Source organism: Prunus avium, chromosome 6 (genome assembly GCF_965620075.1).
Source record: "Prunus avium chromosome 6, drPruAviu1.hap1.1, whole genome shotgun sequence".
NCBI lineage: Eukaryota > Viridiplantae > Streptophyta > Magnoliopsida > Rosales > Rosaceae > Prunus > Prunus avium.
In genome coordinates, this window is record NC_142289.1 from 4113235 (window position 1) to 4128111 (window position 14877).

The 14877-nt window shown below is 37.9% G+C and overlaps 1 protein-coding gene across 1 annotated transcript; it reads right to left on the minus strand.

The window, feature by feature from the left end:
• Window positions 1-232: 232 nt before the first annotated feature.
• Window positions 233-4892, minus strand: LOC110771960 (ZIP metal ion transporter family). The gene is made up of 6 exons (XM_021976314.2): window positions 4624-4892; window positions 3358-3990; window positions 2803-3087; window positions 2197-2325; window positions 1940-2037; window positions 233-1812 (listed from the first exon to the last, which is right to left on the minus strand). The coding sequence occupies exons 2-6, from the start codon at window positions 3820-3822 to the stop codon at window positions 999-1001; spliced, it is 1791 nt and encodes a 596-aa protein (XP_021832006.2). The 5' UTR covers window positions 3823-3990; window positions 4624-4892; the 3' UTR covers window positions 233-998.
• Between the last annotated feature and the right edge of the window lie 9985 nt (window positions 4893-14877).

The following is a 14877-nucleotide window of genomic DNA, read 5'->3' on the forward strand; positions in this document are numbered from 1 at the left end:
ACAGAGGGAGAGATAGAGAGTAAAAGGGCTGAGACAGTGAGAACAAAGCTTCACAGAAGCTGTATTGATATACACAGAAAGAGCATGAGCAACTCAATCAAACCCAAGAAAGAAAAACAATGAAGCAGAGTGTTTTGATCGAATATCCCAGCTGGTATTTTAGAGATATTCGTGCTGATAACGTGTTATAAAACTAAAGAGATTGAGGAGAGAATTTAGAGAATTCAAATAGTGATAGAAATATTCTTCTGATATTTTCATTGAGTCTTTCTCTGTATCTCTCTCACAATACAAACGAGAATGAAGCCATAGTTTTATATGCAAAGCTTTGGCTAACTATTCGGTAAATAGAAGACTCGTGAAGGTCTCTTGGCTCCCCGTGGATGTGCAGTGTATCTTCAGAATTTTCTTCAATCAATTAAGTAGTGGACCCTATCATTTTGGGCTCCACATTCTTGACTTTACAACAATCAGAAGATTTGTAAGTAACTTAGGAGCAATGTTCGATATTCCAGGCTTGGCCGCCTTGCGTTTCAAACCCAACAAAAGAACATTCTGTCTGAATCAAGACTGGTATTAAAGTTCACTGCCAAATGAAACAATGCATCAGAATTCTACTGCTTCAATGTAAAATCTGTCTGAATCAAAACTGCTTAAAGATAAAATTTTAGTGTCAAAGGGATAAACCCAATTCCCCATTTCTTCTCTGTAAGCATAAATGAGCATAACATAATTTTCTAACGTCTGTACAAGAGACAAGCTCTGCTATCCACGCAAAGGTTGATGCATCCTCCTCTGAACCGAAAGCAGCTTCCTCTGATGTCACCCAATCCTCAGTCCTTGCAGCATCTCCTCTACAATTCCTCAAGGGTTTCCTTCCTTTCCCAAGCAGAGATGCCAAACTTATATGCCAGAGCATGAATGTGCTTAACCTTTCATTACTATACACGCTCAGCACCTAAGCTATTACATTGCATGAGCCGCAGGAGTACCATATCTCATCTGACAGCCTCTGGAGCAGAATTGCAATAAGGTGTGTGCAAGCAGACCAACTTAGTGCAAGTCAAACACAGAGTTGCAAACCCCACACCCATCAAAATCCCGCAACTACTTTTACGCATATCCAACCTAACTGCTCTCTTTACTACATTTCCAAAACTTGGGAGTAGCCCCCCACATGCATAAACCATCACATGGTCTAAACCGCTATAGTCAATACCTGCGAGTATTGCTCCGATTGCAGATATTGGACCCATGAATCCAATTAAAGCAGCCGCCGCAAGGGCCGCTTGCCAGTTGTCTGTAGCACCAAAGATGCAGCTAGCCACAGCTGCACCCCGAGGGAGTCCATGTAGAGAGACAGGAAGGACCATGTGTCGACCAAGTCCATAAGCTTTTGGTGCAGCAACACCTAGTGCAAGCCCTTCAGCCAAAGCATGAAGGGCAACTGCTCCACATGCCAAGAATGATTGGAGGGTGTGAACGCTCACTGGAAAACCATTTACTGCGGGTAAGTTATGCACTGAAGTTCTTTTGCGACCTGCAATCTTCAAAATACTGGAGCTCAAAATATGGACAGACGCAGCTCCCATTGCAAGCAGAAACATAATAGATAAAAATCCCATCTTTAACGACAAAAGTAGCTGCAATGGTCTCCAGGCACCAAGGACAAAGGCAATGCCAGATGCTGCACCCATGAGAAGAGCATGCTGGAGATGGAAAGCCAATGCAAATGCAACAAGAACACTGCCACCGAGCAACGGTCCAAGACCAAATAGTAATGAAACAAAGAAGCCAGAAGCATCCTCTGAGCTGCAAAACAGCACATGTAAAAAATAAGAGTACTCCAAAAGGCGAGTGAAAAGTATCAAAAGAACATGTAAAAGGGGAACACAAAAGCAAAGTGACAGAATTCTCCTCAACATTAAAATGAACTCACTTGTAATCATGGGTGAAATTCTGAAAAAGGGTGCTAAGAGCTTCCATAAATGCTACAGAGAGAGTAGCTGCTGATGCAACCTGCGATGGAGAGGCTTCCTACAACCAAATCCCAAAAGAAAAAAATGTGTTGGAGATTAATATAGAATCTTGCGAACATTTTGATAATCTACTTTAATAAGTTATAAAAGCCTACTGCAAAGGACATAAGCACTTGAAGAAACAACCAACATGGAGAAGTCTCATGAGGAATGTTACCTTGAATGCATCAGGAAGCACCTCTGCAACAACCATCCAGATCATGCATCCAGCAGCAAAGCCCGTACAGAAAGGAAGAAACTTGCTAAACGCATCAGCGCATATGAATGAAGGAACAGCTACAATGGGCTGCAACAACAATATACATAGGAGGCCATTTAGTTAAACAAGCTTATTTTCAAGGTTTCAGCTAGCTTCGTAAAGTCCTTTGGTTTGGTTATGCAATCGAATCCTGCTTCACCAACGATAAGGCAGTTTATGGGATGAGAGGGCCACCTCCAGTTGTGTGGCCCATAGACCCAATGGCCCTCCAATGAACCAAAAAAGACCCATATTGATTAAAAATAGTGAGCAATATCCAACTGTAAGCACAAGTAACTCATAATTCCACTTTCTTCCACCTTTTTATTTCTTTAAGTGAATGTAATTATAAATCAAGACATTTCAGTCATACCACAAACATGCACTTGAAGTTGAACCAGATTGAACGGATTACCATCCTATTTGTTTGTCTAAGGTAAAAAGAGTAACAGAATCAGAATGCAAATCCACTAGAGCTGGTTATCTATTCTCAAACCCCATGAATTTTGAAAACTAACAAATTACCTGTGGTAATGAGGTAATCACGCTCCATAACATGGCATTCTGTGGAGAAACACCCCTGGATGCAAGCACCATACTCACAGCTAATCCTTCTGGTATGTTGTGCACAGCAATAGCCAAAGTTACCAAAAGGCCCTGAGAGAAACCCTTTGAGCCAGCAAACGAAACCCCAACACCAGAGCCCTCCCCAAATGAATGAAGAGTCATTATCCCAATCACAAGAACGACTTTAGTTGCATCAGCACCTTTAATGTCTAACATGCTAACTTCTCCATATTGTTCAAGAAACTGAAAACAGATGTACTAAAATTATGCAAGGAATAATGAGAGCTTGATACATCCTAGAATTGTATAGAAGAAAAACCCATAACTGCACACAAGCAGACATTTGAACGAGATATTACAAGGGAAATATTTGTTAAATCTCTCTGCAAAATGCAACGGAAATGTGAATTCTATGAAGCAGGAACCAAATTTACTAAAGGGAAAATGCAACAAAATTTACAAAAATAGCAAAGACACAGTAAGACAGAGGAAAATGAGGGAGCAATTCACTACCTTCTTGCACAGTAAAATAAAAAGGCCGCCAGCTAAAAGCCCAATGACAACCCAATTCCCAGCACCATGACCTTGCCCTTCCTGTACAAGATCAAAGCTTGCAGCCAACATTACACCAGCAGCCATTCCATTGCATAATCCTGCCCATTGTGGATCAAGCTCCACAAAGAAGAATGGGACTGCACCTAAACCAGTGGCAGCAGCCATTGCCAACGTGAATAATGCAACAGTTGAGACTGAGACCTTGCTGTTCACGCTTTTCAACTCACCCAGTCCATTATTTGAATCCTCAAAACTTAAGGAATTCTCTATACCAGCGCCATCAATAACATTGCTTCTCACATTTTTGTGTGGAGCAGATATCAGCTTTCGCGAAACTTCATTCTCAAACTCAGCTGTAGCATACCCAAAGAGAACTATGGAGAAGAGTGAAAATAATAGAACCTTCCCAAATGTGAACTGCATTTTCACACTGACACAGATTTCACAAAAAGATCATAACATCAATTTCGGGATCTTGAGAGACGCCCACTATATTCTTCTCTTGGATGCACTGGGCTCTATTGAACCATCAGATACCACTCCTCCACAAAAAGCCACCACTCCTTGTATGATGTGAGCCGTGTGGTCAACCTGCTCATTGCAAAAGAGCTTTTAAAATTTATCACCAAAAATTCCTCAGTCACACACCACCCACACCTTTTTATTTAAATTATGTTGTAAAACTGTAAGGTTAAAGCCAAAAAAAAAAAAGTACAAAATTAAAAACTGCTAAAATAAGTAAATTACTGATTAATTATAGGACTAAAGGAAGCACAAAAGACAAATATTCACCGATAAGAATAAGATTAAAACCCGAAAATCTCAAGGCCTCAACATAGGAGGATGGTGACTTTGGGGATCATCACAAGCTCATATAAATATATCCCACCTTCACAAACAATGTGCTTTGCAAAATCCAAATGGTAATAGAATTTTGAAACTACAGAACTGATTAAAGTAAAATCAACTATTCAAGCATCCTTATGCCTATGCCCTAAAGAAGAATTAACAATTCAATTCTTTTATTTGGAAAGAGATTGATCAACCAATACCCTTTACGGAAATTTCATCAAATTTCTTATCTTTACCGACGAAATCATAGCAATCAATCAATCAAGGAAACGATGAACATTGCAAACCCTAATTAGAATTGAGGATCAATCACTGAAAAAAAAATAAATCCAAAATTAACAATCAGACAAAGGAAATGCAAATCAAACTTACCGACAGAACAAAAGAGCCCCAAAAAGGAAACGAGCGCGGGGCGGGGCTTGCCTCAACGTCAGTCAACAAGAATTCAGATGGAGACAGAGGAGAGAAGGTTCCCGGGAAAAACCCCTTGCGCCGATTTTGGGTTACAAATAAATTCAGATTAAAATCAAACAACGTCAAATTCGGGGACAAAGAAATCAAATTCTAATTGGACGTACGTGGGAGTAAAGTTAGGGGCAATTGGTATTTGGCCCTCGGTGGGATTTCTTTTATTTTATTAGCAAAAAGAAATTTGTTGGGACTTTAATTTAATATTGTGGGTCAGCGCTCAGCAGACTCAGCAGCACGTTGTTTTTGTCCAAAACCAGCGACTCTAAAAAACAAGAAAAAAGAAAAAAGAGAAGGGTTAGTTGAAGAAATTAAAAAAAGAAAATGACTTATGATGTCACTATTGTATTGTTGCGAAGGAAAATTGTTGTGTGCACTATATTTTTTGATTCCATCGATAGTCCATTCTAAGAGCACTTTTAGCAGTGAAACCCTTGTCATGGTAAGGGGGGACTAGGATAGCTAGTATTCATGTGAATAGTGGCTGTCCTTGTAAAAAGCATTGTGTTTTCAGCAGTTGTCATGGCAAAGGGCAAATACTATTCTTTTTTTTTTTTTTTTCACAAATTTTTTTACCTAAACAATTAATTTGGACAATATTTTCGGATAAGATATTTGGGTTCATACTTGTCAATATTTATTATAAAATTCATATCTCATAATCGGATAAAATTTTCGGATAAGATTTCAAAATTCAAAATTAAGATAAATTTCAAATTTCAAAATTCAAATAAAATTCAAATTTCGAATTTCAGATAAATTTCATTTGAATTTCAAATTTCAGATAAGATTTTCACCCTCTAAAATTGCGCTACGTGTCATCTCTATCGGCCTAAATTTTTCTATAAAACTAGAGGCTCAACTCATACCTCTCACAACAGATCTTCTCTATATTTTCATTTCTCAGATTTTAGAATTCATACTACATTCTCAATGGCAGACATGAACGAGATCTTGGAGAGGTAAGAGCGAGAAACTAGAGAAAGAAGACGTAGACGAGCTGCAGGCAAAAGGGCGCAGAGAGAACTAGATCAGCAAATTGTCACAGTAGTGGCTTTGCTTGATGAAGAAAACCAGAGCCACCGTGGTTCATGAGAAAGCCGTGGCCCGAATGTTGACAGACATAGACATTCTCGGGGTAAGAATCTTCTGGAAGATTATTTTATCCCAACTTCTCTATACTCTGATGTTCATTTTCGAGCGCGATGTATAATCCAACCCCATTTATTCAATAAAGTCATGCATGATATATGCAATTATGATGAATACTTTGTTTAAAAGAAAAATTGTGCTGGAAATTTGGGACTTCTTCCCGAGCAAAAGTTCACAGCCGTTATACGAATGTTGGCGTATGGGTCATCTGCTGATTAGGTGGATGAGATTGCCCGGATGGGGAAGTCCACTACTTTGGAGAGCTTGGTGAGATTTTGTGATGCAGTCGAAACTCTATACACCAGGGACTACTTGCGCAGACCTACGCCTAGGGAACCTGCAACGGCTTCTACAAAAAGCAGAAGCTCGAGGATTTCCAGGAATGGTTGGTAGCATCGACTGCATGCACTAGTAGTGGAAGAATTGCCCAGCTGCTTGGCAAGGAGATTATGAGAATCGGAAAGGGCAAAAAAGTATCATCCTTGAAGCCGTTGCTGGATTTGATACATGGGTTTGGCATGCTTTCTTCGGAGTTGCCGAATCTCAAAACGACTTGAATGTCTTGGGTCAATCCTCGGTGTTCAACGATGTTTTGAGGGGTGAAGCCCCGAATGTCATATATGAAATCAACACTACCGTCTACTAGAATGGGTATTATCTAGCTGACGACATCTACCCGAAGTGGACCACATTTGCTACCTATCAAGAGGGTTACAGAAAAGATGTGGAGTGGTGCTTTGGTATCCTCCAAGCCCGGTGGGCTATTATTAGGGGTGCAACATGTTTGTTTGATGAGGAGGTGCTGAGGGGCATAATGATGACATGCATCATCCTCCATAACATGATTGTGGAGGATGAGTATGATTACGAATCTTCAGACGTGTATGAACCGGATCCAATGAGCACGATCTTGACAAGAATTTATGAAAAACCCATGGGGCCAATATTAGAAATGTGCCCTAAGAGACAATACATTTGATGTAATCTCCTTAGAATACATTTCGTCTATGATATATAAAGGGCAAATTTATTTTGTTATCTTTTACCTCGTGTAAAGAAACAAATGTCCAGGGTATACTAAATAAGAGATAAAGTAATCTAAAGAAGATTAGATTCGGGAGACCTTTAATCTCTAACTGTAGAATCCCAAAATGTTCCTAATCATATGTTATCAAATGGGCATTGATAAACCGTCAAGATTAGCACATATTATGTATGCTCAATTGGGAGGATGGTTAGTTGATCGGTTCATAATTGTATATTATTTCTTACCCTTCTAGCTTATGATTTGGTTATGTTTTTGAGTTAAACTTGTGCTTTTAATCCTTTTTGTGTTTATCTTTCAGTTAATTGAGCTTTAGGTAACAATGATGGCTTTGGAGAACATAATTCATGCAATTCAAGCATGTTAAGGCCTAATTTGGATGAATTGATGAAGAGCTTAAAGACAAATTCATTATGGCTACAGCCCCCTGCCAGTCCAGTTCCGTAGGTCATATTGCAAGCTTTGTTTCAGCAACCTACATAGCTCGGATGAGGCCACATTCTTCATGAAAGTTGTTCCAATGGGTGTGTAATATAACATATCCAAAATTCAGCCCCATTGGATAAATATGGAGTCTGTTACCTAGCAAACACAGAGCCATGCTCAGGATGGATTTTATCAGCGCGCAAAATGAGTTAGCAATTTGTTTTGGCCTTAACTTCCTCCTCCGACCTTGGATTGGCCCAAATGATATATGGCTGGAAAGAGGACATTCTGAACTTCAAGTTTGAGTGCTTAAAGTCTTAATTTGCTTAAGGGAAGCCCAATTCGTAAGCCCTTGAAGTTGCTGGTCATGCTGACCTCAGGATGAGCTATTATTTCTGGTTGGAAGCTTGGTCATGGTGACATGAAGATGAGCTAGGGCTGCTGGTGAGATTTATTAGTGAAGTGCATCAACCATTTCAGATTTTATAATGGAAGTGTTGTATGCATTAGTGAAGTGCATCAACCATTTCAGATTTTATAAAACAAGTGTTGTATGCATTAGCCATACTTAATTCAGATTTTCAGCTTCCTTAGGCCTATATATAGTGAGGTTTCCCAAGCTTGTAAACATACCCCAAGGGGGGGAGCTCTCAAACACTTCTCTAGAGCTCCCTTCCCTTCTCTCCCTCAAATTCTCTTAGTTTCTCTTTCTAGTTTTCAATTGTTGTAATGAAATCTTTTGTGTTGAAATTCTCCTTAAGTTTTTCCAAGTTCTACTTAATTTTCATTGTTATGTAAATTCTTTTCTTTAGTTTCAAGTTTGATTAGTTTCCAAGTTTCAATTTTGATTTTTGTTCTTATTCATTATGCTTATAAGTTAATGTGCTAGTTTGAATGATTGATCACCATTTAGGCTTGCATGTTAGCTATCTTGGTTTGAATTAAGAGTAGACACCATGCTTTAATTCGAATTGAACTATGAATAGGAAGAGTATGTATGGACATTCGACAACAGGGATTAGATACATGCTTGGTTGTTTAAATTGTTCTTCTATGCTTAATGGGTTCCTAATGCTTAATTTTAGGTTAGACAACAAATGATCAAATTAGGGAATTAGGAACACAAGGTTATGACCAAACACCATGGCTTAATCATACATTAGCTAGAATCAATCCGTTAATCTAATTGAACTTGGGAACTTATCTACTTGAGTTAGTTATTTTCTTTCTTCCTTGTTTTATTTATTTCCTTTCTTTTTCATTTCTGTTTTGTGTAGGAGAAATGAATTGGATCATTCAATCACCAATCCTCGTGGGATCGACCTCGCACTTACATACGCTATACTACCAAACGGCTCGTGCACTTGCGAGTATCACAAGTTGAGGATGCAACTGAATCCATTTTGGTGCAGCTGTATCTACACAACAAGTTTTTGGCGCCGTTGCCGGGGATTGGCAACATAGTTTGGTTCTATTTCTTTTCCCTACTTGTTTTATTTTTATTTTTCATTTTCATGTTTTTCTAGACAATTTCTTGTTTTAAAGTTAATGACGTTAATGGACCAGTTGTGTTTGTAGTCCAACAGAAAAGGACAATTGCCCAACAAGCAAGAGAACTGGGTTTAAGTCCCAGCTTACACAACCCATTGGTGCTTGTTGCTTTGAAACATGGAATTGGATGTGTGTTGATTTTCCTTTTCATTTTAGTTTTTATTTCCTAATCCTTTTAATTCTATTTCAAGTTTTCTATGTTTGTTTTAGCAATTTATTATAGCTCAATAATAAATGGAAAGAGATGGCTACCTCAATCATAAGAATGGGAAGTGTGGAGTAGTGGGAGAAGTCGCGACCTCCAAATGCATCACGCTCGACCTAATCGCTTCAAGGGGGAGCATTTCAATCCTTTCTCTTCTTTGAATTCTGTTTATTTTCGTAGTTGTTTTTGCCTTTTGGTCCGCGTTGAGTTCTTTGTTTTTCTATGCTAAATCCAACCATATAAAGAACGTAAAATTTGGACTTACGGTTGGAAAGTTATAGCCTAAAAACTGAACATAGGTCGAAGCTGAAAAACATAGAAACGAATCTGTCCAAATGGTGATAAATGGGTGATAGAAAGTGCTGTTTGTTTTTTTTGGTTTTTTTTTTTTTTTTTTGGTTTTTTTTTTGTTTTTCTTTGGTTTCTTGGTTTGTTTCTTTTAGTACAACAATTTATATTGTTTGTTTGAATTTGTTTACAGTACTTAGTTCATTTTCGTTTATGGTTTGTTGTTTCATTTTATCTTAATTTGTTTTTGTTTCTTATCTTAAAAATTTTAAATAATTAAAAAAAGATTTTTCATATGAGCCGACTTATGGTAACCCCAGTGAGCACTTCCGTTAATACAGTGTCTAGGAGTTCTTTAGGCGACACCTTCGGTGTCTAAGAAGTTTGGGTTTTAAGCGGGACCATTGTGACCCCTCCAACCTTCCCGGATCCCCTGGCTGTGTTTTCTGAGGCCCTTAACTGGTCATCTGTGAGTTGCTTGTATATTGTGTGTTTTTAAATTAAGTTTTTTTTATTTTCTTTGTTTTCTTTTCTGTTGAGTCTTTGTTTTTGTTTTGTTTCTGTTTTTGTGTTGTTATGTTATTTATTTATTTATTTACGTGGTATGGTTAGTTAGTTTATTTCTGAGTGTTAAAACACATTTTTATTTCAAACATTGCATAAAAAAAAAACAAAAAAACAAAAAAAAACAAAATAAAAAATAAAAATAAAAAAACAATAAAAATAAAAAACAACATCATCATCATCTTCTTCATCATCTTCTTCATCTTCTTCATCTCCATCATCATCATGGCTTGCCTCTATTTTCTCGCACTTGTAGAATCTGCAGCAGCTCCACATGGTCCTCATTTTTTCTCTGCAGTGCTTCCACGTGCTGATTGGCACAGTAGAGCCGCTTCTGCAAGTCCGCCACCATAGCCTTCAAGGAAGCTATTTCCTCGCTCATCGCGGCACACTCCCTTGTCCTCGCCAGTAATCGCATGCCCAAATTGGTAGCGGAGACCGCGTGGAGCACAGTTAAATTATGGGACTCCTCTACCGCTGCCTTATCAGACCTCTGTGCCACATGCAGATGATCTGTCGGAGTGAGCTTGCTGCTAATCATGCCTCCTAGCAGCACTGCTCTGTTCGACAGTGCCTCAGAAAAGTTCGGTATTGCCTCAGCAAAGTTTGAGGCCGTGCCGTGATGATATGAAGAGTTTGGAAAGACAGTGTTTGGAAGAGCCCTTGTCTGGGCATTCGGTGGTGCAAGTGAGAGCTCAAGGTTGAGATCATCAAGGTAAGTGCAAGAGGATGCCATTTGTTTTGCTTCTGAATTTTTTGATGTTTTTCCTTGAGTTTGCAGGAAGAAATGCTGGGTATCATCCGCTTGCAGAGGTGTGGTTTAAATAGACATATGCTGATGAGAGAGAGCCAACACCATTTCGGATTTCCCGGGCATGCTCGACCTAATCGCTTCAAGGGGGAGCACCTTTACTTTACTTTTCTTTTTTTTCCTCCGTGTTTTCTGGTGTTTAATGTTTTTGCCCGTTACTTTCATTTTCTAGTGCTTTGTGTTTTTGCCTTTCCCTTTCGGCTATCATCTTTGTCTTATTTTAGTTAGGGAAATGTGTTTTCTTTTCCGTTTGTCGTCTTTGTTTTTATTTTAGTTGGGAAGTGTGTTTTCTTTTTCTTTTTCTTTTTCTTTCTGCAACCTTACTCTTTTATTTCCGAAACAAAATAACGAAAATACAAAAACAACAAAATAAAATAAAAACAACAATAATGCAGTAGGAAATCATTTCTTCTCGGTGCTTGGTGTCTCGACCATTGGAGCTTTGAGGTTGGCCCTCTGGCTGTCCTCTTCCGGGGCTTCACGCACAGCTTCTTGGGGCTCATCACTTGAGCTCCCAAAGATCGCAATCTTAGCTTGAGCGTAACTACTCTCGCGATCTGCTTGTTTGCGTTTACCCGGTCGGTCTAGGTCCTCCAGCTGTTTTCGCATGTCGCGAGAGTACAACTCTACCATTTTTGATAGGTTTTTATTCTCGTCCCGCAATACTTCTAGCTGGTGTCGATTCACCTCCACTATCCTTGACCTCTCCCTTTTCAAGCTTTTTATAGCAGTCTGACACTCTTCAACCATACTTCGCTCCGCCGCCAACTGACCCTTTAGCACCTCTACCTCATGGGACTTCGCAAGTAGGCGATGACCCAAACTTGCGACTGTTGCCGTACTCTGCACGCTCAGTGCCAGGGCATCGCTCACGACCCGGTTGTCATCCCTTGTCCCCAGAACACGTATATCTTTAGGAGTCACTAAATTTCTAGCCACTCCAATGGCAACATCGTTGTCCAGGAGTATTGAGTCAGTTACTGTCACAGGCCCCCGTGCGGAAGCAAAGTAGGGCATCCATACTGGTGCCGCTGCTTGGCCTCGTGTCTGAGTCGGTGGAGCTAGGTTGAGATCCAATGAAAATGGGTAGTTAGAGGCCATTTGATTTCTCACTCTCTTTTCTTCTTTCTTTCTTTTCTCTTTTGTGTGTTTCTGAGTTTGCGTTTTTTTTCACCCTTTCTTATAGACTTAGTCTTTGACAAACCCTAGCCGTTGCAGCATCTGAGCATTTTCTGAATCTCCAGCATTCCTTGAGTCCCACAACCTTCTCGCCTTCCAACCATACCCAACTCATTTATCACGACGTGTCTTTTCTGAACGAACGCGTTCAGTAAAGTCTTCGCGCCTTTCCATGAGCCCGTAATTTTTGCTTGTGGAGTCTGCGGCGCCTCTATGTGTCGACACGTGTCTCACCCTGTCTGTTGGTCCCTTACACTGAACCGAGACATCATGACCCATGTTAAAATCCCGCTCTTTGTGTTGCTATTCACGGTTCGATAGTTTGTTTTTACAAAACTAAATAATAATAAAAAGCCGGAAATGAAAACAAATTGTGGGTCGGGTTTCACTTTAGTTTGGGTTTCAAAGTGGGTTAAATTCACCGTGGTTTGTGTTTCGAAATTGTGGGCTTTGGGCTTCAAAATTTTTTTTGGGTTTCAGAATTGTGTGATTAGGGTTTACTGTTTCTTTTTTTTTTTTTGTTTTTGTTTTTTTTTGTTTGTTTGTTTGTGTTGTAATTTTTATTTTATAATTATTTTGTTTTTGTTTTCTTTTGTGATTTTGTGATTTTTTTTTTTATTTGCTTTAATACCTTTCATTTGTTGTTATGACATTGTTTGTGGCTAATTTTTAAACATTGAGGACAATGCTCATTTCTAGGTTTGGGGGTATTGGAGTTTAGCAAGTAAATTTGGTTTTTCTTAAAATTAAAAAAAAAAAATAATTGAAAAAAAAAAAATTATTTATTTTTTTGCTTGTTTTTATTTTAAGTATTGTTTTGTTTTGTTTTTGTTTTGAGTCACTTTCCGAACACTTATGATGAGATAGTGATAAATGTTTGCATGACTTAAATAAAAATTGGATTTCATTTTATTTTAGTGTTTTTTTTTCTTTCTTTATTAAAAAATTAAAAAAAATTTGGCATTGTTCTAGCATGATATGTTTGAAACCTTCTTTACACTTGCCATTTGTTTCATAATTTTCCAATTAAAGGATTTGCATGACCCAAAGAATTGTATCAAGCACAAATTAGACTTATATAACCATATAAAGTGAGCTTTTGAGCCTTGTACTTCAATTCATGAGTGTTATATACATACTCTTATTTTCTTGTCATCAAAGTTGTTGTTTGATCTCATTATTTATTGATTTGGTTGAACACTTAAAAGTCATTCATTCTTATGCAATTTGACTTCACGACATTTAAGAAGTGATATTAAGGCCCTCTTTGGATCGTTTGTGCCTTTCAAGCTAACCTTATGCATGCTTAAGCATGATTTTCCATTGTTAACCATTTTGAGCCTACATGTAAACCTTTTCTTTCATTTAACCAATTATATTTCCTCGCCTTAGCCTGAAAAACAAATATTTACCTTTCTAAAGAACTCATGAGCTTTAATTGGGATGTGTTTTTCATACTAAGTTTGGGAATTTCGAAGAAAAAAAAAAATCACACAATTGGTGAAAGAAAAGAGAAAAGTTGTGATTAAGTGGTGGTTGAATGAAATTTCATTTTTGGGCCTTCAAAATAAATTGGTGGTTGTTCAGGAAAGGAGTGAATCAATGTAAATGAAGGTATAAGGAGTTTTGATCATGTAAAAGAAAAATAAATTCTCATTGTGATGATTCGAAGTCTTGTAAACAATTGTTTTATGCTTTGAGTTCCTTGGACTTTGTTTTATCCATACCTTTCATTTCTTACTCACCTTACACCCTTGGCCCCATTACAACCTATGTTAAAGACCTAAATTGATCTTAAATGTCATGTGGTTGAATTGCATTCATTTTTCTACTTTTAAGTGTTTGGCATCCTTCTTGAGATCATATTAATGCAAGTTCTTCATCTTTCTATTTCGAGTTAAGTCTTTATGGTTTAACTCTAATCTCATGTTTATAACTGAGTGTTGCATTATAGCCCTCTTCCGAGTGATTCATTTGTGAGAGGACAACTTTGGTGAGATTTGAAGTTGAACTTGTGCTTTGTATGATTTTTGAAATTGTGTGAAAACTAAGATTGGGGAATTTGTTGCATTTGGCTATCACACTACCACACTTTGAGCATATTATGTTTTGAACTTTGCCGCTTTGTGAATAATGTTTAAAATTGAGCTTTTATTGTTAAAACTTTTGAGTCATGTGCATGAGTCATTTCTCTTCAGAAAATGTTCGGAAAGATTGTTTTGAGTTCTTTTTATTTTTGTAATTTTTTTTTGTTTTGTTTTGTTTTGTTTTTTTTTTTTGTTTTTTTTTGTTAATGTAATTATTTTTTTTGTTTTTGTTTTTTTATTTTGCTTAAGGACTAACAATCTTTTAAGTTTTCTAATTACCTTGTTTTATAGAGTCAGTAAAACGTTTGTGGGTATCGTATCTGTTAAACCCTCAGGAGACACAACTCCTCCTACTAGGGATGCCTAGAGGTTTAAAGGCTTGTTGCATATGCTAAATGCAATCGAGTTACCTACGAAAGTGGTTTAGTTAACTTCTAGTTTTGTTTTTAACTTTGTTTTGTGTTGTTTTGCTCGAGGACTAGCAAAATCTAGGTTTGGGGGTATTTGATCGGTTCATAATTGTATATTATTTCTTACCCTTCTAGCTTATGATTTGGTTATGTTTTTGAGTTAAACTTGTGCTTTTAATCCTTTTTGTGTTTATCTTTCAGTTAATTGAGCTTTAGGTAACAATGATGGCTTTGGAGAACATAATTCATGCAATTCAAGCATGTTAAGGCCTAATTTGGATGAATTGATGAAGAGCTTAAAGACAAATTCATTATGGCTACAGCCCCCTGCCAGTCCAGTTCCGTAGGTCATATTGCAAGCTTTGTTTCAGCAACCTACATAGCTCGGATGAGGCCACATTCTTCATGAAAGTTGTTCCAATGGGTGTGTAATATAACAT